General features: G+C 38.3%; 4 protein-coding genes and 1 pseudogene across 8 annotated transcripts in view; 1 reads left to right on the top strand and 4 right to left on the bottom strand.

Moving 5' to 3' along the window:
- Window positions 1-1271: 1271 nt before the first annotated feature.
- On the bottom strand, window positions 1272-9944 carry LOC306855870 (uncharacterized protein). 2 transcript variants are annotated; one of them, XM_079394805.1, is made up of 8 exons: window positions 9824-9944; window positions 8805-8856; window positions 8504-8571; window positions 8263-8302; window positions 4600-5654; window positions 4297-4455; window positions 4052-4144; window positions 1272-2240 (listed from the first exon to the last, which is right to left on the bottom strand). In XM_079394805.1, exons 5-8 carry the CDS (start codon window positions 5158-5160, stop codon window positions 1914-1916), a joined length of 1140 nt encoding a protein of 379 aa, XP_079250931.1. In that variant the 5' UTR covers window positions 5161-5654; window positions 8263-8302; window positions 8504-8571; window positions 8805-8856; window positions 9824-9944; the 3' UTR covers window positions 1272-1913. The 2 variants fall into 2 exon arrangements, with proteins under 2 accessions (XP_079250931.1, XP_079250932.1); XM_079394806.1 differs by lacking the exon at window positions 9824-9944 and adding an exon at window positions 9497-9519.
- Window positions 9945-13029: 3085 nt separating this feature from the next.
- LOC306855879 (growth arrest and DNA damage-inducible protein GADD45 gamma-like) lies at window positions 13030-13861 on the bottom strand (annotated as a pseudogene). The gene is made up of 3 exons: window positions 13551-13861; window positions 13238-13439; window positions 13030-13143 (listed from the first exon to the last, which is right to left on the bottom strand). The product of its transcript is annotated as a growth arrest and DNA damage-inducible protein GADD45 gamma-like (transcript).
- Window positions 13862-16645: 2784 nt separating this feature from the next.
- Window positions 16646-17324, top strand: LOC306855882 (growth arrest and DNA damage-inducible protein GADD45 gamma-like; the record flags this gene model as incomplete). The annotated part of the gene is made up of 3 exons (XM_079394822.1): window positions 16646-16788; window positions 16899-17106; window positions 17211-17324. 3 exons carry the CDS (start codon window positions 16646-16648, stop codon window positions 17322-17324), a joined length of 465 nt encoding a protein of 154 aa, XP_079250948.1.
- A 2379-nt stretch (window positions 17325-19703) lies between these two features.
- LOC306855878 (uncharacterized protein) lies at window positions 19704-22894 on the bottom strand. Its single transcript, XM_079394818.1, has 5 exons — window positions 22841-22894; window positions 22596-22723; window positions 22165-22430; window positions 21782-21948; window positions 19704-19829 (listed from the first exon to the last, which is right to left on the bottom strand). Exons 1-5 carry the CDS (start codon window positions 22854-22856, stop codon window positions 19816-19818), a joined length of 591 nt encoding a protein of 196 aa, XP_079250944.1. The 5' UTR covers window positions 22857-22894; the 3' UTR covers window positions 19704-19815.
- Window positions 22895-24168: 1274 nt separating this feature from the next.
- LOC306855863 (growth hormone receptor-like) overlaps window positions 24169-24411 on the bottom strand; it is a 12544-nt gene continuing 12301 nt past the window's right edge. For all 3 annotated transcript variants that reach the window (XM_079394794.1, XM_079394792.1, XM_079394793.1), the window contains one exon: window positions 24169-24411. This exon is cut by the window's right edge and continues 1118 nt beyond it. The gene's annotated coding sequence lies outside the window, so the exon portion shown is untranslated.

Below are 24411 nucleotides of genomic sequence, written 5' to 3'. Positions count from 1 at the left end.
AGTATGGAGTACCTCAAGGCTCAGTACTAGGGCCGTTACTTTTCACGCTTTACCTGTTAACCTTAGGAAATATCATTAGGAAACACGGTGTTAGCTTTCACTGTTATGCTGATGATGCTCAGCTATATATTCGCGGCCCGGCGAAACACACCAAATTGAGAAACTAAAGGGATGCATAGTCAATATAAAAAACTGGATGACAAGTAATTTCATACTGCTAAATTCTGAAAAAACAGAGGTGTTAATTATCGGACCTAAAACCCCTACATGTAATAACCTAGAAAACTGTCTAACACTTGATGGCTGCTCTGTAAATTCTTAATCATCAGTTAGGAACCTAGGTGTGCTATTTGATAGCAATCTTTCCTTTGACAGCCACGTGTTTAGCATTTGTAAAATTGCATTTTTTCATCTTAAAAATATATCTAAATTGAGACCTATGCTCTCAAAGTCAAATGCAGTGAAATGTTAATTCATGCATTAATGACCTCAAGGTTAGATTATTGTAATGCTTTAATAGGTGATTGTTCTGCACACTTAATAAACAAACTCCAGATGGTCCAAAATGCAGCAGCTAGAGTTCTTACTAGAACCAGGAAGTATGACCACATTAGCCCGGTTCTGTCAACACTGCACTGGTTCCCTATTAAACATCATATAGATTTTATAATTACTTATAAAGCCCTGAATGGTTTAGCTCCTCAGTACTTGAGTGAGCTCTTGTTGTATTATAGTCCTCCACATTCACTGCGTTCTCAAAACTCTGGCCATTTGATAATACCTATAGGTTTAAAATGTAATTAGTTGACCTTACTTAAAAAAAGTATGCAAACTCGTTGCCTCAAAAAAATTAAGCAAAGTAAACTTAAGATTAGTGAGTTAAAAAAGCTTGTTTATTTTAAGTGTGCAGTACTAAATCAAGTAGTACCACTAACAGGTTTTTTTATGTTCATGTAACTTAATAGCCATGCTTAGTGTTAACTTAATTTTTTCATTTTGTGTGGATTGCTTGATATACATTTAACCCCACTTAGAATTAATAAATACCTACAACTTAACACTTTTAGTTCTGCTCACTCATTTTTCAAGTTCACTTAAATTAAAGAAACCAATTTCCTTTAATGGGTCCTTGTTGCAGCTGCCCAGGTTTGGGTCCAACATGTGGCCTTTTCTCTCCCCCATTTCTTATCTATTTTTGCTGTTACTATCTAATAAAGGCTCAAGCAGGAGCACACCACAAACATATAATTTAAAAGAACACTCACTGGGTTGATTCAGCTCTATTACAACATTTATTCAATGCACATTCAAGTACAAAACAGCAGCTAAACAACGAAGTTGTGGTTTGATTTAACTGTATAAAATGACATGGAAAAATATTTAAAAAAAAATAAAAACATTTCTGTGAGCTAATTCTATGCATGTAACAGTCTCCCAATATTAAACAGGTAAACACCTGATAACTACAGGACTTCAGTGCATGCAAAATCAGTGCATTTCTGATCAAAACTGAAAGTACAACAAATGCTTTTGTGTCCCAAAGTAAGCAGTCCAAGGATTAAACCAACACAAATAAAAACATCACTCCTTGGGGTTTGTGTTTGTACTACATTACAACTATTAAAAGTTTTCCCAAAACAAAAATGTAAACAGGACAACCTTGCTAGGTTCTTTTCTGACATTATCATCTAATAACAACAAACAACTCTTTGCAACAACAACGTGGCACTATTTCCACCATTAGCATACATGCATAACATGGTACAGACTTTACCATTGGAATTTTTTTCATTGAGAACGTAAATAAGCGAGAACAGTTGCATGAAAGCATCAAACTTTCTTGATAACAGGAGAACATTAATGGCTGCAAAGCTTACAAAGTGCTATCTAATAGCCGACGGCTCTTTACCGTTCTAACCCAGAAGACTGTTCTTCAGAGTTAACAGTTTTGGTGGGAGGTTTTTCTTTCCCAGTCCAAGCATCACAGTCTGAATGAAGTTGAGTGTATTTGCCATGCATTTTGGGTAATCCAAATGCAATGCATATGTAAGCCCAAACAACAGACAAACTGCCTGAGGCAAGTTTTTAATACGATCCATGACAATACCTCCCTCCAGAATGATGGCAGTGGAGATGGGCTGGAGGTCCACTGAGCTTTGACCCTCGTGAGGACTATCTTCACTGACAACTGTCAGCACACCAACAGTGATGCATTCTAGGGCCTCGCCTCTCGCTGTATCCTACAAAGACACACATTCTTCAGCATTGCAATTTATGCTATTCTAAAACATTCATTTTTAGTGTTGTAATGGTATCAGAGAATATGCCTTTAAATATGTTTTCACACTGGATCGTTACAATAAAGCAAACAAAATATATTTGGTATGGTTAAACTAAAGCTATGGAGATACAACAAGGTCTATACATTCTCAAACAGTGACACTGACTTTTCAACCTACAAAATACATCAATCACTGTACAAAATGTATGTTGTATATCGAGCAGATAGAATTACATCTATGTCAACACAGGAATAGTTTTATAATCATGCAGACTGTAGGATTACAAATTTAAGAATATGTTTAAGATCTATGGAAGACATTTTCTGCCAAATTTAAATAAATTAAATGATTAAAATTAAAACCAGATTAACGATTTCATTACAGAAAACTGTATGCAAAATGTGTGACAAAATTGAGAATGAAATGAAATGATTTCATCACAATGACAGTGCATCATCCCTGTCAAATTGAAAAATAAAATGCAATTGGTGATTTCACATTTCATTTTCACTAGTCTCGAGGCAAGACCGCCAATATTAAAATGAAAAATGTTTGAGTGTGTGTGAGTGTGTCTATGTTTGAATCTCTGTTTGAGTGAGTCTTTTTGAATGTGTGAGTGTGTGTGAGCCTGTGTTTGAGTGTGTGTCTGAGTCAGTGTGTGAGTGTGTATCTGTGTTTGAATCTGTGTGTGTGTGTGTGTGTGTGAGTCTTTTTGTGTGTGTGTGTGTGTGTGTGAGCCTGTGTTTGAGTGTGTGAGTGCCTGTGTTTGAGTGTGTCAGTAAGTTTGAGTGCGTGTGTCCACCTCCAGGTCCAGGTTGGTGTGTGTGTGTGTGTGTGTGTGTGTGTGTCTGAGTCTGTGTTTGAGTGTGTGTGTTTCTATGTTTGAATCTGTGTGTGTGAGTCTTTTTGAATGTGAGAGTGTGTGTGAACGTGTGTGTGAGCCTGTGTGTGTCTGAGTCTGTGTGAGTCTGTGTCTGTGTTTGAATGTGTGTGAGTCTTTTTGAATGTGTGAGTGTGTGTGAGCCTGTGTTTGAGTGCGTGTGTGTGTCTGAGTCTGTGTGTGTGTGTGTGTGTGTGTGTGTGTGTGTCTGTTTGAATCTGTGTGTGTGAGTCTTTGAACGTGTGAGCCTGTGTTTGAGTGTGTCAGTAAGTTTGAGTGTGTGTGTGTGTGTGTGTGTGAGAGAGAGTTTGAGTGTGTGTGTGTGTGTGTGTGTGTGTGTGTGTGTGTGTGAGAGAGAGTTTGAGTGTGTGTGTCCACCTCCAGGTCCAGGTTGGTGTGTGTGTGTGTGTCTGTTCTCCTCCAGGTCCAGGTTGGTGTGTGTGTCCACCTCCAGGTCCAGGTAGGTGTGTGTGTGTGTGTGTGTGTGTGTGTGTGTGTGTGTGTGTGTGTGTGTGTAAAATTAGCAACAAGTCTGTGGAGCAGTCATAGAAAATGTAGCAATAGCAATGTCTTTAAGTTATCTGACACTAAGTGTTGGCAATGGACATATGTGTACTTGTCAATAAAAATATATGATATATTTAACCCTTTTGTTGTGCCTTAATCACCAACCCCCACCCCACCACAAATATAATCTAATTCTGTGGGAAACACTGCACTGAATGCCTATAAGATACCATGTAAAGTTACGTTAGTCAGACTTGATGACTGCAGCTACAGCAGCTCGTGTTCTCAATAAAGAATCCTGCTGAAGAAAGAACCAAGTCTCCTGGTCTTCAATTCTGAGTTTCCTACAAGACCAAACTTTGTCTTATGTGCAAGTACTTACAGAGCAGGTCTTGTAGAATTCACTGGAGTCGTCACCGAGCAAAATGGGAATGCCTTTGAGGACAACAGAGCGAAGTACTGTGACGTCTGGTGTCTAATGATACACAGAGAGAGAAAAGACCAGTTAACTGAGTAATTTGCAAAGCACAAGCAGACAGGAAATAAAATAGGTTGGTCTGGATCGTCTCATTTAGAACTTGATTGATGAACTATCATACAGATCAAAAGCAAAATGAACCTACTTACCATCCAGCTCATGTGCTGCATCAGCTCCCTGAGTTTCTGGCCAACAGTTCCCTTTTTTGTTTTGAAAAGTTCGATGAAACGTGGGGTGTACTGGTCCAGAGCCTCAAAGAAGTCTCCCTCAAGATTCTTACTGGCGATTCTATTAAACTCAGCAAACACCTGAAAAAGTAGAGAGGGGTGGGTAGGGATGGAGAGGTGGCAGAGGTATTAAAATTCCAACAGGTGTTTTGGATTTTTAGCCACACACCTTGAATTTATTTTTGATTTGTATTATTTTATTGGTTAAGAACAAAAATTGCTTACCTGTCTCTCTGTGAAGAGTGCTAGCCATCGTTCAACCATGTTCTGTACAGCAGGCACCTTTTTTACAATTTCTTGTCTGCGTAGTGGGAATGATTGGTCCATCATTTGTGAAATGAGAGTGCCATTTGGTTGTTTTTTCTTCATTTCTTCCACTAGAACCATTCTGGCATTTTCTAGGCTTGTTTCATCATGTCCTTCAGGTAAGTTAGGCAGGTAGTTTGCTTCACCTCTTTTTGGCCGTTTGATATTCTTGCTTGAGGATTCTCCCTCTGGGTTGCCTTTACTTCTTTTGCCTCCATTGATTGCTACATCCTCACATCCAGCTTTTCGAAGCTTTGTGTGATAATTGGCCATCTTAAATTTAAGGCTGTTTTTCCAGCCATACCATCTGTGTGGTCCAGGCTCAGTGAGGCAGGGGTGTTTGCTAATCAGTGCTTTTGCAACACTGCTGAAGTCATCATCTTCAGGGTATGCCTTGAAACTGTACATCGTCTCAGCAAGCTTTTCTAGTATGTCATGCTTCATATCTCGTGGTAGAGTCAAACGTGTTTCATCTTTCATAAAGGCAAGATCTGCCTGTCTGAGCCTATACTCAACATCTACTGAGAAATTGGGTATGTCAAAGAACTCTGGCCACTGTTGTCTTAGCGATGGTGATGCTCCTACAGTCGACAGGATCTCAGTGTCTGCTGTGCTGCCCTCAGTGTCTGATGTTGTGGTGGGTGATGACAATGCTGTTAAATGGAGTCACAAGAGGGATGATTTTGACTGTAGCTCTTTCAGGTAAATCAGTTATTTCAGTCAAATTGCAGAGGGCATTACTGAAGTCTTGATCTTCATACTGCAGTTTAAAGTCATACTGCAGTGACAGTTTATCCACCAGTTGCACTTTGAATTCTTCAATGGACTGTGGTCTCTTATTTAAAGTCAACTTCCTTATATCATCTTCAGCGATGATGACTCTCAGTAACAACCTCTGGTCCATTTTGATAACTGTTTGACTCTCTCAGCATAATATGTGCCGTTTAAGTGTGACAAGCTGCTTGTCTCCAACTCTGTAAAGTGAAATCGGGAAAACATCATTTAGTTCAGACAACTGAGTGACAGAGAACGTGGGCAAATGGCTACTACAGAGCTCGTATGCTCTAAGATGCTCATTGTACCATGATTTCATGAGTCTGCAGACAAATATTATGTCTGTATTGATCACCACAATCTTTGATATTTGTCTGAAATCTGGGAGCCCTGAGCACGATCCAACGGAAATGACCATATTAGCACTGTACTTAATGCCATCTATGCACACAGAAGCTGCTACAAGGACTGTGTTCTGGTAGTTATTCCTGAGATAGAGACAGTTCTTCACATTTTCAGGAAATGAAGCAACGATTACAGACTTCACTTTGTTAATTTCAACAGATGGCTTGAAAAAGGAGGTAGCAGCTAAATGGAAGGCTATCATATGCTGGTGTCTGAGAGCTAAAGTAAGGGGTATGTTTTTGAAGTTGTTAATGTGACGCACAACTTTCTTGAAGAACTTGTGTTTGCCTTCAAAACGCATTGTCCACACATCACATAATGGACCAAAAGTTTGAATTAGTTGAGGGTAGTGCTCAATGTAGTGGTGCTTTGGTCGTGGCTTCTCGTTCGGGAAAACTTTCTGAAATATATCTCTATGTTCTGCAATCTTGCAGTCAAGAAAGCACACTGACTCGTCTGAGAAGCTTGCAGACACTGACAATTCCACTACATCTTTTAAGTTCATTAAAACCTCCCAGTTTTCATCCCCCTCAGGAATGTGATGACCTATCAGTAGTGGCAGAAGGCGGAGGAGTGTCCAATTTTCATGACCATTTCCTCCAATTGTTGCTTTGGAAGCAAAGTTCTTTGCGATGATCTGGGGTTGGTTTGTTCTGTCTGAAAATGTATATGGAAACTGTTTAATAGCCACATTCAGGATTTCAAGTGAGAAATATCCCTTTGATATTAGTGCCTTCAAGCACAAGGCCAGTTCAGCCGGAACAACACCCTCCAGAAGATCATGCAAAAGATCTGGAGGATAGCCATTGACAACATGAAAATGTTCCAAGCTTTCACTAAGTGGGCAGCTTCTTTTCACGCCATATTGTTGAGCCATGGTAGGATCCTGCAATACATCTTGCACCTGTCTATCATGATTTTCTTTTGTTCTTGGTGGAAATGAGCCTGTCCGCACTTCCTTGTGTTGTATTTCCTCCCGTTTGGCCATACAGAATCTGCACATCTGACTTACTGTGAAGCTTTCAAAGAACCCTCCCAAAGAATGGGCAGCTAAATTATCTGCTGCAACAAATAATACTGTGCCTTTTATGCTGGCTCCTAACTGTTCAACATATACACCCTGTTGCTCAAGAAAAACAAGGTCCTGAATGAGTGGGCGGAGAATTTCCCCATAACCATGGTCTTTGAGACTGCTGACCTTGCAAAGTAGAGCAAGCTGAATGGTATGAAGAGAGGAGCGATATTTAGGGTGTAGATTTCCAAGTACCCAGTAAATGGCACATAGCTTGTGTTTCTTTCTGGAGTTTCCCAAGGGGTTAGCCACCTCAAAATCATCTATGTACAAGCAAAGAGCAATCCTGAATTCTTCCTCTGTCAAGAGAGAATTGTCTTTAAACCGGGAACCATCCCTGTGAGATCTGTAGCCTTGTGACAAATTTGTCTCATGTGACATGGCCTTATCTAAAATGTCTCCATTGTTTAGTAATGTCTGCAGCATTTTTAGTATGGGGATATACACAAATGTCTGCCTGTCATTTTTTAGGACAAACTCAACAGGCATTACCACTGAGAATTCTTTTGAAATGTATGATGTTCGCTTGCTAGTGGTTGACAATGACCCCCCAGTAGAGGTGAATTTCAGGAATACATTTTTCTCAGTAAATACTTTAACTATCTCACTCACTAAAGAGTCCTCAACATCTCCACAATGTTGATTTAGTATTTTTCCAACAGATGTATGTAACAATGGCTGTGAAAGCACATAAATTTGGTTGATCTGCTCTATAACTTCTTGTAGGGCATTTTCAGAGATGTTAAGAATTGATGACATTTTCAGAAAAAGAGCAGCTACATTATGCTCCAACTGACTCTCCAAGTTCTCCACATCTTCACTGAGCTCAGTAACCTCAAACTCAACCTCATCAGTTTCAGGGGCACTATCCTCGGGTTGAATATTTGTATGAGGTGGAGGTTCCTCAAGTTCATTATGTGACACAATTTCAGGTTTGAATGCCATCTTATTGTGGTCTTGATGTTCTTTGCTTTTATGTGCATTAAAGGTTGAATAAACATTGCTCTGAAAGTTACAGCCTTGATATGGACAAGAAACCTTTTGCTTCAGCTTCAAATGTCTTCGTAAATGAGTAAAAAAGTCAGCTTCAGTGCAAGGCTCCACAAAGTCACACAGCTGACAATGGAAAGCAGTTTCACCCTCGTTCCCTAGGTCCTTTTGAGTGTGCCAGGTTGATAAGTGGACTTTGAGTGCATTGAAAGATTTAAATGTGCACAGGCATTCCTTGTGAAGGCATGGTAGTGGTGATATTCGAGTGTGGCACCCATGTTTTAAGCGGTAATGTTTAAGTAAGTAACCCCTCTTTTCAGCACAAAATGTGCAGTACTTACACGTCCACTGCATAGGAAACGGTTTGTCTTTTTGAAAAATCTGAAAAGAAAGAAAAGATAATTTTAGCATCAAGCCTAGCAACATAAAGACAAAAACAGTAACATGCAGTACCAGACTTGAAATACCAGAGCTATAGGAAAAACTAAATCCTTGCAAAAATCTAAATATCAAGCTTTTAATCACTGAACTTCGTTAAGACAAGTGAACAGCAGTACAAAAGGTAAATGGTAAATGACTCACTTATGTGGTTAGACATCAAGGGAACTGTAGTCCTGGGTATGATGGACTATAAATTGAACCCAGAGTATCTATAGAGACAGTCCAGAAATACTAAATTACATCAAATATTTGAAATTCAAAATATGCACAAAATATTCTGTATGATGAAATATACTATAATGATTAAATAATTTCAACACACAAGATAGATTTATTTTGATTTTCTTAAATTGATTTGCTTTTGTTGTAATCCAATTGCTCTGATACAAGCATAACTTTTACTTTAGCATGCAATAATAATACAGTTATTAGTTGAAAATACCTTTTATTGCTGGGATTATGGAGTGTGTGGATTGATCACCATCTGCTTGAGCCTGGAAGGGGACAGTTAAAAAAAATACTACAATTTAACACAACCAAAGCTCACAAACAAGTACATGTGAAAACTGTAACATAGGCCTATAACCCACAACGACAGTTCCCAGTATTAAAATGTACATATTATGTACAAGATGACCTTAAAGAATAACGTAAGCCACTGAGTATGCCAGCAAATACGTTCCCTATCATAACAGACTATGATAAACTGAGTGTAAAGATCTTTTCAGACAGGTAAACAGTAAACACTCTTGTCTGTACCAAGTCTGATATGGGTACTACACGTAGTAACCATGGAAACAGCACAGCTACGAATTTCGACTAGCTGCTAGTGTTAAGTGCGAAGTGTTTAATAAAAAAAACATTAAGTGACTGTGGTGATATCCCCAATCATATGTCGACACACAGTGGTAATCCTGTTTTTGATAAACACAGACTGTTATTGTTGGTAGCTAAAGTTAGCTAAATTAGTAGCACTATAGTCCTAACTTTACAGACTATCTTAAAATAAAATTATACATCCAGACTTGTTCTGATGTTCTGCCTGAGCTTATAAACAACAGTTATAAAGCTCAGGAAACTCACAAACCGCCGGGATCAGTCTGTCATCATGCTAGTCAGTAGCAGCTAACTTACTCGACGACAAAAGTTACTGGCATGGCGGGTGGGCGCGGGCGCGTGCGCGTGACGAGCACGCCCGCGACCGTTACACTAAAGTTTTTCCTCAATTTTAACGTTACAAAAGTCTTGAAAGTTACCTATTTTCAACACCGAGGAAGTTATGGATTGAAAAAATAATAAAGTAATGACCAAGTTTCATCAAAATATAGCCACTATATGTCCATAATATAGTTAGCTAGCGTTAGCCGACATTACTACACACATCATTACTAGCAAGCACAAAACACTGGCGCTGACTTACAGAAACAAAACGGTCTGCACAATGGTAAAATATTTACTCACCAAATGAGTGTGCCAAGCACAAGAATCGCTGTTATGCTGCTGACGACAATCACAAGTGCCGTTGCGATGTTTAGCTCAACGAGATCCAGCTTCATCTGGTCGGTCAGTTGGGGCATGATGTGACGTACCGTTTGCAAAATTACGAATCCCGCCACGCCAAGACCCGCCTTACGAAGCAGCTTGATTGGTTGGGGATTATTGATTGATCTGCGCATGCCCACAGGTCATAAACTTACTTTTTCTAAATGAATCCAACTCAAGTAGACTGAGCTGGTAAGATTTTTCAACCTCAAAGTACAAGTAACTTACTAAAAGCGAGTGTTAATAGCAGGTTGATAAAAACTGATTGAGGTCAATTTACTATTTTTAATTAAATACCATGTTTGCATTTACAGTGTAGAATATCAAAATCAACTGCGGGCGGCAGATCCTTTTCCTAGCGCCCAAACTCTGGAACAATCTACCTAACACTGTTCGGGAGGCAGACACACTCTGTCAGTTTAAATCTAGATTAAAGACCCATCTCTTTAACCTGGCGTACACATAACACACTAATATGCTTCTAATATTCAAATCCGTTAAAGGATTGTTAGTCTGCATTAATTAGGTCAACCGGAACCAGGAACACTTCCCATAACACCCGATGTACTTGTTACATAGTAAGAAGAATGGCATCTAATATTAATCCGTTTCTTTCTTATTCCGAGATCACTGTAGCCACCCGATCCAGTCCGTATCCAGATCAGATGGTGGATCAGCACCTAGAGATGACTTCTACAGCCCTGAATGTCAGCGGAGATCAGGACACCTAGATGAGCCCCAGAGACAGATTCCCAGTAAAGACCTTGTCACCTAGATGGCAATTGGGACAAGACCTCGGGAACCAGATGAGTCCTCAGCACAAACTGCTGGTTTGTCTGGCCAGAGGAGAACTGCCCCCCCGACTGAGCCTGGTTTCTCCCAAGGTTTTTTTCTCCATTCTGTCACCGATGGAGTTTTGGTTCCTTGCCGCTGTCGCCTCTGGCTTGCTTAGTTGGGGACACTTAATTTCCAGTGATATCGTCGACTTGGTTGCACAGATATTTAAACTGAACTGAGCTGGACGATGCCATCAATGAATTCAATAATGAAATGCCTTTAACTGAAAATTGAGTGTTTAATCTTGTCATTTTACATTGACACACTATTTTCCTATTTTGATATTGGAAAGTTGCTTTGACACAATCTGTATTGTTAAAAGCGTTATATAAATAAAGGTGACTTGACTTGGCTTAAATTTCATTGGAGAATGCATTTAACATATTCTATCACAATGTGCCTGAGGCGAATGAGACTATTGTATAATAAGCAATGCACTTTAAACCAATGTGTTTAATGTGTCAAGAAATTGTAAATGTGAAGCTTCAAAGCAATGAAGTAAAAATTTGTGTAAACTTGTGTGAAGTTTTCAGTGCAGTCTGCAGTAGTTGTTAGCAGACAACTTTGAATTGCATAGTGTACTTTTTGCTTAATTATTTCAACTTAATTGGCTAAAAATAATATAATGCAATCAAATATATTGCAGAAGAGAAGCTATGACTTAACTAAGGATCCGTAACTCTATGTACTTTTTTCTCTACAATACTAATGCAAGAAATCTGCTATTTTACTATTTTATCGCTGTTTTCTTTCTTGCAGACTGTTTACAACAAACATCAAAAGAGACATGTCTCCATGTTTTGGCCATCCGTACATCAGCAGTCTGAGATATTAAGTAATAATATATAGTTACTATGAAATTCTAATTTATTTTATTTTAAAAGAAAGGTCTTCATTTCATAATTCCAAATATGTAATTATGTAAATATTGTTTTATTGCTTATAATATATATTAGAGTTAACACTGTATTTATACTGTGGTTTGCTCAGATTGGCCTGTAATTTGTTAAATAACTAAATTTCTTTCTTCATTACTGTATATGTTTTGGTGAGTTAATTAGGACTATAAATTACATCTTTTTTGGGGAGAAATCAGGTTTGTCCCTCATTACAGATTATACTGGTTGAGCTTTATGGTTTCTTCTGTGCTTCTGTTGAGAAAATGTCTACATAAAAGTGCAACTTTCATTCTAAGATCTAAATGTTATTGGTTAATTTTATAAGAGATGTCCATCTCACTCATCATGAACTCACAGGCTAATCAGGATGATTTAGAGATAAATGTAGCCTTAGAAATATAAATAACCTAGTTTTTAGGCCTTTGTGGGAAGACTACTATGTCATGTTTTAGTATAAAAGTCAAATCGCATAAAAATTGAGAGCATGCATATAGTTTTTTCAGTTTTTGTGAGTAAAAATTATGACATTAATAAAATATTCTGCTTATTAATGTTTTCTCTGCAACCAAAGATGAGGCCTATATCACTGACAGTTTCCTGCCGACTCAGTAGTTTTCATGACATGTACAAAAATAAGTTGTTTCACAAAAAAGAGTAATTCAAACTATCTTTTATTTTTATTCATTTTTGTCTCATACAAAATATCTAAAGTAACATCTTCAGAAAAATTTAATCATTTCATTTTCCTTTGTCTACAAACAAATTTAAGAGCATATTTAAATATTTAGTCTTTTTTTTCTTTTCTTTTTTGTATAAATCACATTTTTCCAAAGTTAAACCTTTAGAGATTTAAAAAAATATATATATATATTTTATGTCATGTTAATATTTCTAAAGTGAAACCTTTAGAGAATAAGACAATTCTGGAAAGTGGAAAGCACATTGCCGACAATAAGGTACGTTATATTGTGCAGCAATTACATTTTTAAAAACGTCCGAGATGTTAAAGTCCATTTTTAAAAACGTTGCTTCGACGCACCGCCGCGTCCTCTGCGTGTCCAACCCATGCGATATTTGCTCTGTGGAACAGAGGCAAAACTCGCTTCTCCTTCCTCTCCAAACCTCATCCGCACAAAGAATGAGGGCCATTGTGTCGCTCTCGTGGCATACCTGACCTCGTTCACATAAAGAATGAGGGTCATCTTGGCATGGACGGGACGAGGAACGACGTAGAACCGCGAGGGCCACTCGGGCCCGCCTCGCGCTGCCTGGACGGTTCAGCCTCCTCAGGAGCATCCAGGGATGTGGAAACATCAGCATCCTTGCTTCGAAGGATGAGTCGAGTATTCCTCAAGGTTTACAGCATCTCAACAAGAGTAAAGCTCCAGATCAACGCTCGGGCAGCGTGATCTCAGGAACCCACTCGTTATAACTGCGACTTTCTTCACAGAACAGGTGAAGCTTCTCCAGAGCTGGATCCTCCCATGAGTCCTCAGCTGGGTTCTGTTAAAACAGAGAAGACGGGGTTTAATAAACAAGTCTTTGGAGAAATTAACTTGCTCTTGCATTTAAATGTTAGATATGAACATAGTCTCACCGTTATAAGGACACAGTGAGCGTCTTCAAGTTGACCCTTGGCACCAACAAGAGCGTTGAGACGTTTCAAGTCGTTTACTCTGACGATGCTGATGTCGTTGTCAAAGCAAAACGCTTGGATTAGAGTAAAATGGATCTGGAGAGCGATGTCGCACTCAAAGTCATCAGTGGCCAAAAGGCAGAAAGACACGCAATCAGGGTCCCTGTGAAAACAAAAGTTGGATTGAAATGAGTTACCCCCAAACAGTAGCATAATAATATGGTCAAATAGACGTGGATTAGCTGTCGCATGGAAGAAGTTCCTCCAAACTTACTCGTTCATTATTTTTGCGCATTCATAGACGCCAACAGTGAGGCGACCCTCCGCCTTGGCAGACAGCAGGGCTTCAGCAAGAGATTTTCCTTCATTCACCATCTTGGTTTGGATTGAAGTAGGCAGTGGCTGTGTTTGAGGTACAGTAGTGGCTCGAGCGGAGCGAAATAAGTTGTGAGTTTCCAGCTGACACGCGACCAGTACTTATAGTGGGAGAGTGGCACGCGTTTGGACCCCGCATTCTGATTGGCTGTTCCGAACAATAAAGAAACGGACGTATCCCAGGCGCGTGCCTTTAGACATGCTTGACATCTATAGAACTGTAAGAAAGGATCAAACTCTGATCCTTTCACTTTTGTCCTAATTAAATAGACCAGCTTATTCTACTCAAAAGACGTGGCGTAATTTCAACAAACTGAGAAATATAATGCGCGCATGTTGCATGGCCTGACAGAGATATGCTAGTTTAGAAATGTTTTTTGCGATGCGACAAGCTATTATATCATCTAAAATAAGTTTAAACATTTAAGCTAAGTTTTACTATTTTTTTGTCAATAAATGTTGTTCATTGAAATGTTTTTATTGTTTTATGAGCTCTAATGAATACAAAAATGTTGATGGTGGCCAACGCTGACCAGTTTTAGAACCTACAATAACCTTCCTTATATAAATTTTAACCTAAAAAATTAAACAATCAAAACAAAATTAATCAATAAATACATTATGAGTGACTTAACCAACACGTAGGCCTATACATTCCATCATTGCTCAATCTGCGAATAAAACTGGTTTATTTAAATGTATTAATGACAAACAAAATATAACTCCAGCAAGCATTTTTATTAAAAAATAAAATCTGGATAATATGGTTATAACAAATGGGTGAATTCACAAAACCTTTGGTGTTGATTTTATGTACTCAAGGTTATTTATTACCTATTGCTGATTGTATCACATACGCGTGGCTAATTTGCATACCCAAAGATGACCGGACTTATGGCATCTGGACGTGCTTTTGCTATGGAAACACTCCCCATCTTCTGATGGGGGAAGATAAAGGGTCAGCTGAGCAAATTTCTGCTGCATGTAGCTATTGAGACTTCTATCTGCCTGCAGATACAAACACTTTTTATGGTGCCTTTCGAAAATAAACGTGATATAAACATTCTGAACTGCATTTAGAACCAATAACCTTAACTTGTTTAATATGTAAGCCATAGGCCTATATTTGTTTATTCCTATGCTTGTTACTTTTATTTAAATCTTCAACACATCTGAAGAAACTTTTGGTTGACTTGGTGACAGCTAAATCGTATAGAGAAAAATGCAATGGTAATCTACAGCTGCAGGAGAAACAAGTAAAAGCAATTGCTCGATTAGTGTGTTTTGCGCTCGAGCAGGTTTGTCTTGGAACACCTGTCACTCTCGCGCACTATAAGGGGGGCAGGGACGGGATGCCCGGACTGCAGATGTGATACAAGAACAATGCATCTACTCATTGCAAGTGTTTGCTATTTGAAACCAGTTCTTTCCTTCTCTTTTTTTTTGTGCTCTGTACTGTGTAAATAAAGCACAAATTTAAACTCTATAGGACGTTCTGTATTCTGCAAGTGTGTATTCTATTTTGTTTTCAAAGTTTTTAGGCTGTAATTTATATCGTTTGCATGTATGAAACTCAACTTGCAAAACATTAAATTAAACATAATTTTACATTCTGTACTTTTTCCTATCTGCAGCTTCACTTTAACCAAAAGTTTAACTGAATCTATGCACCATTCTAGACACAAAAAACTTGCACACAATAGTCGTATGCGCTGCTGGGCTGCGAGGGGCCAATGGGGGCATCCTAAAGTGAGGCCTCTCCATCTGCTCCTGTTCTGCAGGGAAACAATAGGCCTGCATCAGTCAGCGTCAACCTGTTATCTCGAGCCTCTCAAATAACCTACTTCTTTCTTTCTTTCCATATAAGCTTGCATTCGTAATGATCAGTGATTCATATGTTTTTACATGATTCATAACATAGTATTTTTCCCCCAAATGATCTTTGTATACAAATTTAAAACCAAAATGACCAAAATATCAGCGAGTTTAAACCAAATCTGAACGCACATCATTAAATGCGTTAAAGATGTAAATGTTTCTGCACGTGGAAAATATACGAATATAAATACTGCAGAATTTTCAGGGTGGCCTATATACATTTGGAAAGCTGCCTCTGATCACGGGGTCCGTGGCTGTTGCAGGCCAGATTGGGCAGCGGGCGTCATGGCACGCGCATCTTATTTGCATTTGTAAAGGCGTCTAATAATAGAAGTTTCTGAACTCACAATAGGGCCGTTTCAGTGTCCACAGATGGCCACACTCCACCTGTCTTTTGCGCTGAGGGCGGGGGGATGCGATCCCTTATCCACATTTGCTCACTTTCACCGTTAAGTTCTCTACTGAAATACTGAATTTTAGGCGAAAACATAGCTTGTAGAAATGTAATTTGATCCTCAGTAATATTTAGTAATATTTATATTTCGCTTTACTAAATTGCTAAATACCTACTAAATGTTTAAATCAAACAACGTAGCATATAGGTCTAAAAGAGAAATGTATTCCAAGTATATAAATTGACTTAAATTTGTAAAAGAGAGTGACGAGAGATATAAGGCTACTTTTAAACTTATAACCTACTTGGTCTGGAGTTAAAAAAAAAAGAAAGAAACATTACTAAAAAACATAAAACATAGCAAAATAATGTAGTGTAAAAAATATTAATTAAATAAAAATAGCCTAGAGTATAAAAACAACATGGTCAAACGTATATTTGGTTTTAAGATAAAACTGAAATGATCTAAATAATTAGTTAAAGTCTGCAGCAATTCTTCAAAAGTGACATTACATCTGCCACGAGCCGGAGCTTGACAATAACATTAGCATACCAATGCACCGTTCAGACGAACCAATCAGAGAACGCTTCTTTCATATCCACCACGACCCGGGGAGTATAAAGCTGTGAGGCCACGCCATTAGAGCACAAATCCTTTCGGATTACATCCAGCTTCAGTTCTGCTATCTGCTCTTTGTGGAATTACTACCAGCATCATCATCATGACTCTTGAGGAAGTTCTCATCCAGAAGCCCAGCGAGAGAGCTCAGTGCAGTGGAAAAGCACTGGAAGAAGTTTTGGTTTCTGCGAAAGCGAACGACTGCCTTACCATTGGCGTTTACGAGTCTGCCAAAGTTATGAATGTGTGAGTATGCTGGCTATTGATTTTTCCTTCATGCAACATCTTTAATTACGCGTTTCGACTGGTTTAGTAGTACAATTTGTCCTTATAATTTGCCTTTTCTTGCATTTCAGTGACCCAGACAGCGTGTCTTTCTGCGTCCTGGCGATGGATGAGGAGTTTGAGTGCGACATCGCTCTCCAAATCCATTTCACTCTCATCCAAGCCTTCTGTTTCGACAACGACATCAGCATCGTTAGAGTGAATGACATGCAAAGTCTTTCTGAGATTGTTGGTGACAAAGCTGAACAATTTGAGGATGCTCACTGCGTGCTTGTCACGGTATGTATGCGCAAAAAAAAAGTTTACACTCATTAGCAAAAGCACTATGCATTTGCAACGTTTTGGGTGCCGTGCTAAACTTGCATTTTTCTTCATCACAACAGAACCCAGCTGAGGACTCATGCGAGGATCCAGCTCTGGAGAAGCTTCACCTGTTCTGTGAAGAAAGTCGCAGTTATAATGAGTGGGTTCCTGAAATCACTCTGCCCGAGCGTTGATCTGGAGCTTTACTCTTCTCTGTTGAGATGCTGTAAACCTTGAGGAAGGATGCTGATGTTTCCACATCCCTGGATGCTCCTAAGGAGGCTGAACCGTCCAGGCAGCGCGAGGCGGGCCCGAGTGGCCCTCGCGGTTCTACGTCGTTCCTCGTCCCGTCCATGCCAAGATGACCCTCATTCTTTATGTGAACGAGGTCAGGTATGCCACGAGAGCGACACAATGGCCCTCATTCTTTGTGCGGATGAGGTTTGGAGAGGAAGGAGAAGCGAGTTTTGCCTCTGTTCCACAGAGCAAATATCGCATGGGTTGGACACGCAGAGGACGCGGCGGTGCGTCGAAGCAACGTTTTTAAAAATGGACTTTAACATCTCGGACGTTTTTAAAAATGTAATTGCTGCACAATATAACGTACCTTATTGTCGGCAATGTGCTTTCCACTTTCCAGAATTGTCTTATTCTCTAAAGGTTTCACTTTAGAAATATTAATATGATAAAAAAGAAAAAAAACTAACTTAGAAATCTCTAAAGGTTTCACTTTAAAAGCATTTAATATGAAATGTAAGTAAAACATATTTAAATGTTTCAGACTTTGCATTACAACTTTTGCATTGTAGAAATAATGCATAAAACAATAAATTTATTAAAACTTAACAACTGTGTCATGTGTTCACTTTTCAGCAGATGTCAAAAACACATTGCATTCTAACACATTCACACACAATATCTGGATCGATGTTCAGTAAGTTGAGTTGTTTTATAACTTGTAGCCTACTTGTTTAGCTGACACGGCATTGCAAAATGCATCAATTTCCTAGTGACATAGGCTACTCCAGAAACTTGTTAAAGTAGTCGCCATATATCTTGAACTCGCTGCACGCGTATTCTTTAGCTTCATTTTTATTCTCTAAACATAAAATGACGTCTACAGTGAATAATAGCCATTCCTAAAGTTTTTATTCTGAAGTAACTCTGGATTGGGTGCAGCATAGTGTCAGCTGCCATCTGCAGCCGCTGGTTATCTGCATATGTATAGCGACAGCACAATAGTAGCGCGCTGTCCCATTAAATTGGGGGCCCCAGCACAAGGAACTCATTGTTACCTCGGCAGATGTCTGAGCCACGACGCTACTCCATCTGCCAAGCAGCGCAGATGGAAGGTGAAGGCGGTGTCGCGGGGGTGAGTGTTGGGCTGGCACTCGTATGGTTCCCTGTCAGTCGCTGTATTGTTTACAAACCACCCATGGCTTCTGCACGGATTGCTGCAGCTCTCAGCGTTGAGAGAGGGGCTTCAATGAAAGCACAGAGAGCCTGTAATCTGAACATGTAGGGCTATTTAGTGAAAGTTTGTACACACAAATGGAAGAAAGCAGCAAAAGCGTACAAATGTTATACATTTTTATTTGCAAAAAAAAAAAAATCTGGCTGACAATTAAATAAAATGTCTTGTGCAAGTAGTTACTGAAATGAAACTATTTTAAAAGTACTGTTTAAGTTAATAATAATTAGCATTTGGTTTCTCATTGATTTGGTTTATTAACAGTAAAATGCCACAACTCCAATAGTATTAGGCTGATTACATGGTTTGTTTGCTCAAAAATGAAAACTTTATTCATTTACTGTCTTCACCCTCTTGCTGTCCCAAATATGTACCTTCTTTATTCTGTGAAACACATATAGAAAATGTTGCAGTGTTATTTTGAGCATATACAATGAAAGTCAATGGGGTCCAGTATTGTTTTGGACCCCATTGACTTTCATTGTAGTATGGACAAAAAGACTGAATAAAAGGGATAAGAATGACTTTAAGAAAGCACACACAGTTTCGAGGATTAGGTTATTGAGAATATGTTCCTTGGTCAGAGAGTTTTCCTCCTGAGCTGATTCTGGTGTGGAGGTCTCCTCCTCCGGCAAACTCCAGAGCTAGGTACAACCGACTTGGCATCTCCAGTACCTCAAAGAGCTGCAATAAGTTTGGGTGATACAAGCTCTCCATGTTGGAGATCTCTCTAGACAGCATCCTCTGGGTCTGCAGATCGAGCCTCATCTTATCCATGATCTTAATGGCAACTTTGTCTACAGGACATGCATGTGGAATAACAATCAGGATAAGGTCATTACACATTAAACCTGTTACTCTCTTAATTCTGATCTGGATTTAAAAAGTCAAGTGTTTATTCAAAACCAGATAGATTATGCTAAATCTCTTCTACCTTTGGTGAGCGCGAGGACGGCCAGTTTGACCTTCGAAAAGTTCCCACAGCCGATCTGACCGTGGACTTTATAGAATCCCACCCTTCTGCCCACCGTCAGTTCTTTTATGGTATCTTCATCATTACACATTTCCAGCGTTAACTTATGCAGTGGTGTCAGGCGCTTGGAAGGGTTTGCATCTTCTTCTGTCTCTGACGAACATTCTGAGCTGTCCGTCAGAGTGTAAATGTTGTGCCGATGCACCTGCTGCGACACCTGACTTGTCCTTGCAGGCATTTTTCAGCTGCTTAAGGCTGAAAAACAAGAACCAGCAGTAACCAAGAGAAAAATTAGTTACAGCTCACAATTTTTGTATGAATAGCAATGAGAAAACGTTACATGCGTTGCATGCCAATAACAGTGGAAATATCTGATATTCTTGCTCTTAATTGAGGAATAACTCCATATTAACCAATCTTAAAGGGATAGTTCACCCAAAAATTCTGTCATCATCATCAATTTTTTTCCATACTATCAAAGTCAGTGGCTACCGGCAATTGTTTGGTTACCAACATTCTTCAAAATATCTACTTTTGTGTATAACAGAAGAAACTCATACAAGGTTGCAACAACTTGACGGTGAGTAAATGACAGAAGTTTCATTTTTGGGTGAACTATCCCTTTAAAATTGTACTACGCAATATAGCTGCAAATAAAATAGTTATTTGACAATCATAATGAACGTTATTAGCTGGCATAAACATATAATTACATCTCATATGAACACTAATCACACAAATAAACAGTTTTACTTACACTTATTAATCATTAATAATATGTATAATATTGTTTATTGTAAAAGTCGTCAACTGAACTTTGACTCTAAATCTAAACATAACATTAGCATATGTAAATTGAATGATCTTACCGCTGTGCTCTTATAGTCCAATGCAAGGCTGATTTTCTTTATAGGATTAGAAGTCAAAGAATATGTCCACATGTTCATATATTTTAAGTGTTATGTTCTAAAGACTGAACGATAATGTTTAGCTTCTTTCACAAACTAAAAAAAATAATTACATTAGGTTTGTGTTAAGGTCACATATGACCAAAATGCAGGCATTCATTTTATCTGTCCTGTTCTGTAACTGCATGAATAAAAATCATTGATGTTGTTTCTCATGGATAGTTTTCCTGTCTCCAGGGAAGTCTTCAGCTCTCTCTGTCCATGACTCTGTCAGAGTGAAACAGAACATGCTAGTATCATGTTTCCTAATCTGTCTGCTTTATTTAGAGTTAGCTAAATCCTCCCTGCTGTCCTAGACGATGCCTGTGATGAACAAAAGCCAAGAACCACAACCAAAGAAGGGTGAATAACCAGTAAACATGTGCACCACTGATTCTTTTGAAGCACTCAAGGGAGATATTGTCATGTTTGATCTGGTGGGATACAATCATACAGGAGGTCAGAAGAAAACCTTAGAGACATGATCATCAGTGATCTTAAAGAGGCTGATCTCTGACGGTACAGCGTAGAGTCAGACGTTATGTAACAGCTTTACTAATGAGATTACTGCAGGACCTCCTTGACACATAAAGGGGTTTGGCTAATATGATTATTACTCGTCCGTTAACCGCTCAATATGAATGATGAGGCTTTACAATCTCATTCTGGAGAGCATGTGTGCCCCTAGTGAGCATGTGCCAGATGCTGTTTTAACGGTGTATAATATATGATTTTATTCTCTTCCAAATGAGTTAAAAATATATCATAATGTTCAGTGTTGTTATCGGTAACTAAAACTCAACTAAAATTGAAATAAATCTAATAAAAATTAAATAAATATTCGATTAAAAAAAATTCTTAATTTTTTTAATCTAATAAGTATTAAAATAACCTTTAGCTGAACTAAAGCTAAAACAAAAATAAAAAATGAAAATAACAAAAGCACACGTAAAAAAAATTACATTAATAGGAAAACTGAAAAAAATAAAAGCTTATTTAAAACATTAATAAAAACTATATTTTACTAAATTATATATTTCTAAAATAACACTGATAATGTTGCATGCAATAATGTCTGCATTAAATAAATTACTTTAAATATACTGTTGTAACTGTTGAGCTGCCGAGTGATTTAAACTGTACTATAACATTTTCAATTGTCCGATTCTCTGAATAAACCAACATTTTCCTAGTATTTGATGTCATGAGTGTATTGTGAGCATGTGCATGTGTGTGTTACTGAAGAAGGCACCAACTTACCAGCTGTCTCTACTGATGAGATTACAGGCTTTATCTGGAAAATGGCGATTGTGTTTACAGGTGTCCCGAACCAATGCAGGAGCACTTGGGCCATAATCTCCTGGAAGTCCATGTCACCTGCCATATACTTCCCTTCTGAATGACCTCTTATATAGCAGTCTTCACAGCTGTATGTTCATAAATGTTTATTTATTATAGTGGAAATGCCATAAACACACCCACAGAAAGAACACAACAGAACGTAACTGAAAAATATTTAGAACATATTCTGAAGGAAATGTGTTTTAAAATAAATACAACTGTCAAACAGTTGGATGAAGGCCCTTAAAATAAGTACGAGAGTCCATCAATCCATGAAGGCTCTGCTGTTCCAACTCTCTCACCTTCTGACACAGAGCCTCAATCTCTTTGTTTTTCTCCTCCTGAATGAACTGGAGCTTCTGGAGACACAAACAGAATAATTCAATATAGAGAAAGAAATAAAGGTGTGATCAGAAACCTTGCTTCCCTCAATGCCATGAGGTGTTTTGATGAATGTTGCTGTATGACTCAGTCTTTTAAAGATATTCTGTGGATGAGGAGCAGATGCTTGTGTCTGCGGATGACTCTTTGTGGACATGCTCTGGGCCCTTGCAAGCTTGGCTCCCAACTGCAAAGGAATTTTTAGTTTTTTTTACAGCCGTCAAATCATGCAAAACAAATATAAAATGAACAGTATTAAGAAAAATATGTTTTTATCTAACATTTAGTGTATTGAAAGTGATTAAATTTCCATTTACTTACAAAACAACTAGGTTAACCAACTAAATTCTACCTCCATTTGAAGTTGAATGATTTGGCTTTGCATTTCTTTCTCCTTCTCTCTCATCTGCCTTCTCACGTCCTCCAAAGCGCATTCATTTATCTCATGTGCCACTTTCAGCTCAGTCTCTTTAGCATCCACTTTGAAAACAAAATGGAAATGTTTTCAATTTTAAATGTGTGATACTGCAACATGTTTAACAGCATCTAATGGCTGTCTCATCGGTTTTATTCCTGTTGATAAGGATTTTCCCTCACGTTTCCTTTGTTTCATTATCAGAGTCTTACAACTCCCTCTGGTGTTGATCTTGTTTGGCTTTCATTTCAGCTGGCATCGTCTGAAGCCGAGTATTGCTTTCCTAGAACCACACAGGGGCAGAATCGAGCACAGACACTCAATACCTCTTAGATTTATGCTTGTGCTATCAGTCAAGTATTTAAATACATTCCAATCCTACCTTTAATTGAGCTTCGTTTTCTTTCTTCATCTGAAGAGCTTCATTTTTCAGCCTTTCATTTTCAACTAGATAGAGTTGTGATTATTTGTGAATAGCCTATTTTTATTTGGACAGGGAATTAAATTATATTAAGCGAAGAATTCGGGTTAATAATTTCTATAGGCCTACCTCGGAGGTCGCACGGTTGTTGTAAGGTTTGTTGTGGACCTTTGACAGTTTCCAAAAGCCCATATCTCTCTATGAAGAAAACAAAGCCATGTCGAAAAACATTATTATACTCTATACTGCAATTAACGAATAATTGTTCTTAAACTTTTGAGTGCAAATTGCTCCATTACAATTAAAGTATGAGAATATAAATTTATCTATATATATACCTCAGAACATTAGCGAACTCGCTAACAACGTTCTTCACAAAACTTATTTTAATGTCTTAAATATAGGCTACATTTAAAGGCCTTACATGCTCCAGTTGGATGAAATATTTGACAATTTAGTCAAGTCGATGACAGTGAGCTTTTTCATCTTGACCAGTCAAACAAATGGTAACAATAAATATCTGACGCTTCCTCGCTTTTATAGTAAGATGTATGTTAATTCTCAGCATTCACGGTATTTCCAAGATCAACTAAGTTACTGGAAAGGAGCACGTGGGAAACCAGATATAGGCTACTTGGAAGATCCTAGGATTTCAAGCTTGCAGTTTATTTCTTCTAAATATCAATCATGTGATCTCTTGTCTTGAGGTATAACGGGAGTGGTAGGTGACAGAGTGCAAAACCAGTATTTCTGTGTTCATTGCTGCCATTACCTCGTATGTTCTGTACACATTATAGTTTAAAAACATTCATCTTGCACTGATAAACAATACTGAAACAAGGCTAAAACCCTGCTGACAAAAAAAAAAAAACTTGCTGTTCTTTTAAATGGTTTTACAGCCTGGCATAGCCAGTGTTTAACAGGAATCCTGTCCGTCTAGAAAGTGTCCCAAAACCACTCGAAGACCTAAGTCCAGTACACCAGTTTAGGCTGGTTTAAGATGCGTGCGTGTGTGTGTGTGTGTGTGTGTGTGTGCGCGTTTCTTTTGCAGCTAAGAAAGCTTGTAATGAAAACAAAATTGACCATATTTACAACATTGAGGCACAAAAGCCTATCCAGTCTTTTATGGAAGAAAAAATGTGCACTATGTTTTAACACTGAAGTTGAAATATATTCTGAAGTAGGCACTTTACAGTTTACACAGACATGTAGTTGGAAGTTAGTGCACTGAAAACAATACAAGCGCACAAAATATGGAGCGGTGATACGGCAATGTAGCTGTTATATTACATGTAAGAGCATAAAATATCAGTTGTAATCTTTTTATGACAG

The sequence above is a fragment of the Barbus barbus genome, assembly GCF_936440315.1.
Source record: "Barbus barbus genome assembly, chromosome: 36".
Classification (NCBI taxonomy): domain Eukaryota; kingdom Metazoa; phylum Chordata; class Actinopteri; order Cypriniformes; family Cyprinidae; genus Barbus; species Barbus barbus.
Note: the sequence above shows the minus strand (reverse complement) of the source record. Positions and strands in the feature narration are given on the sequence as shown.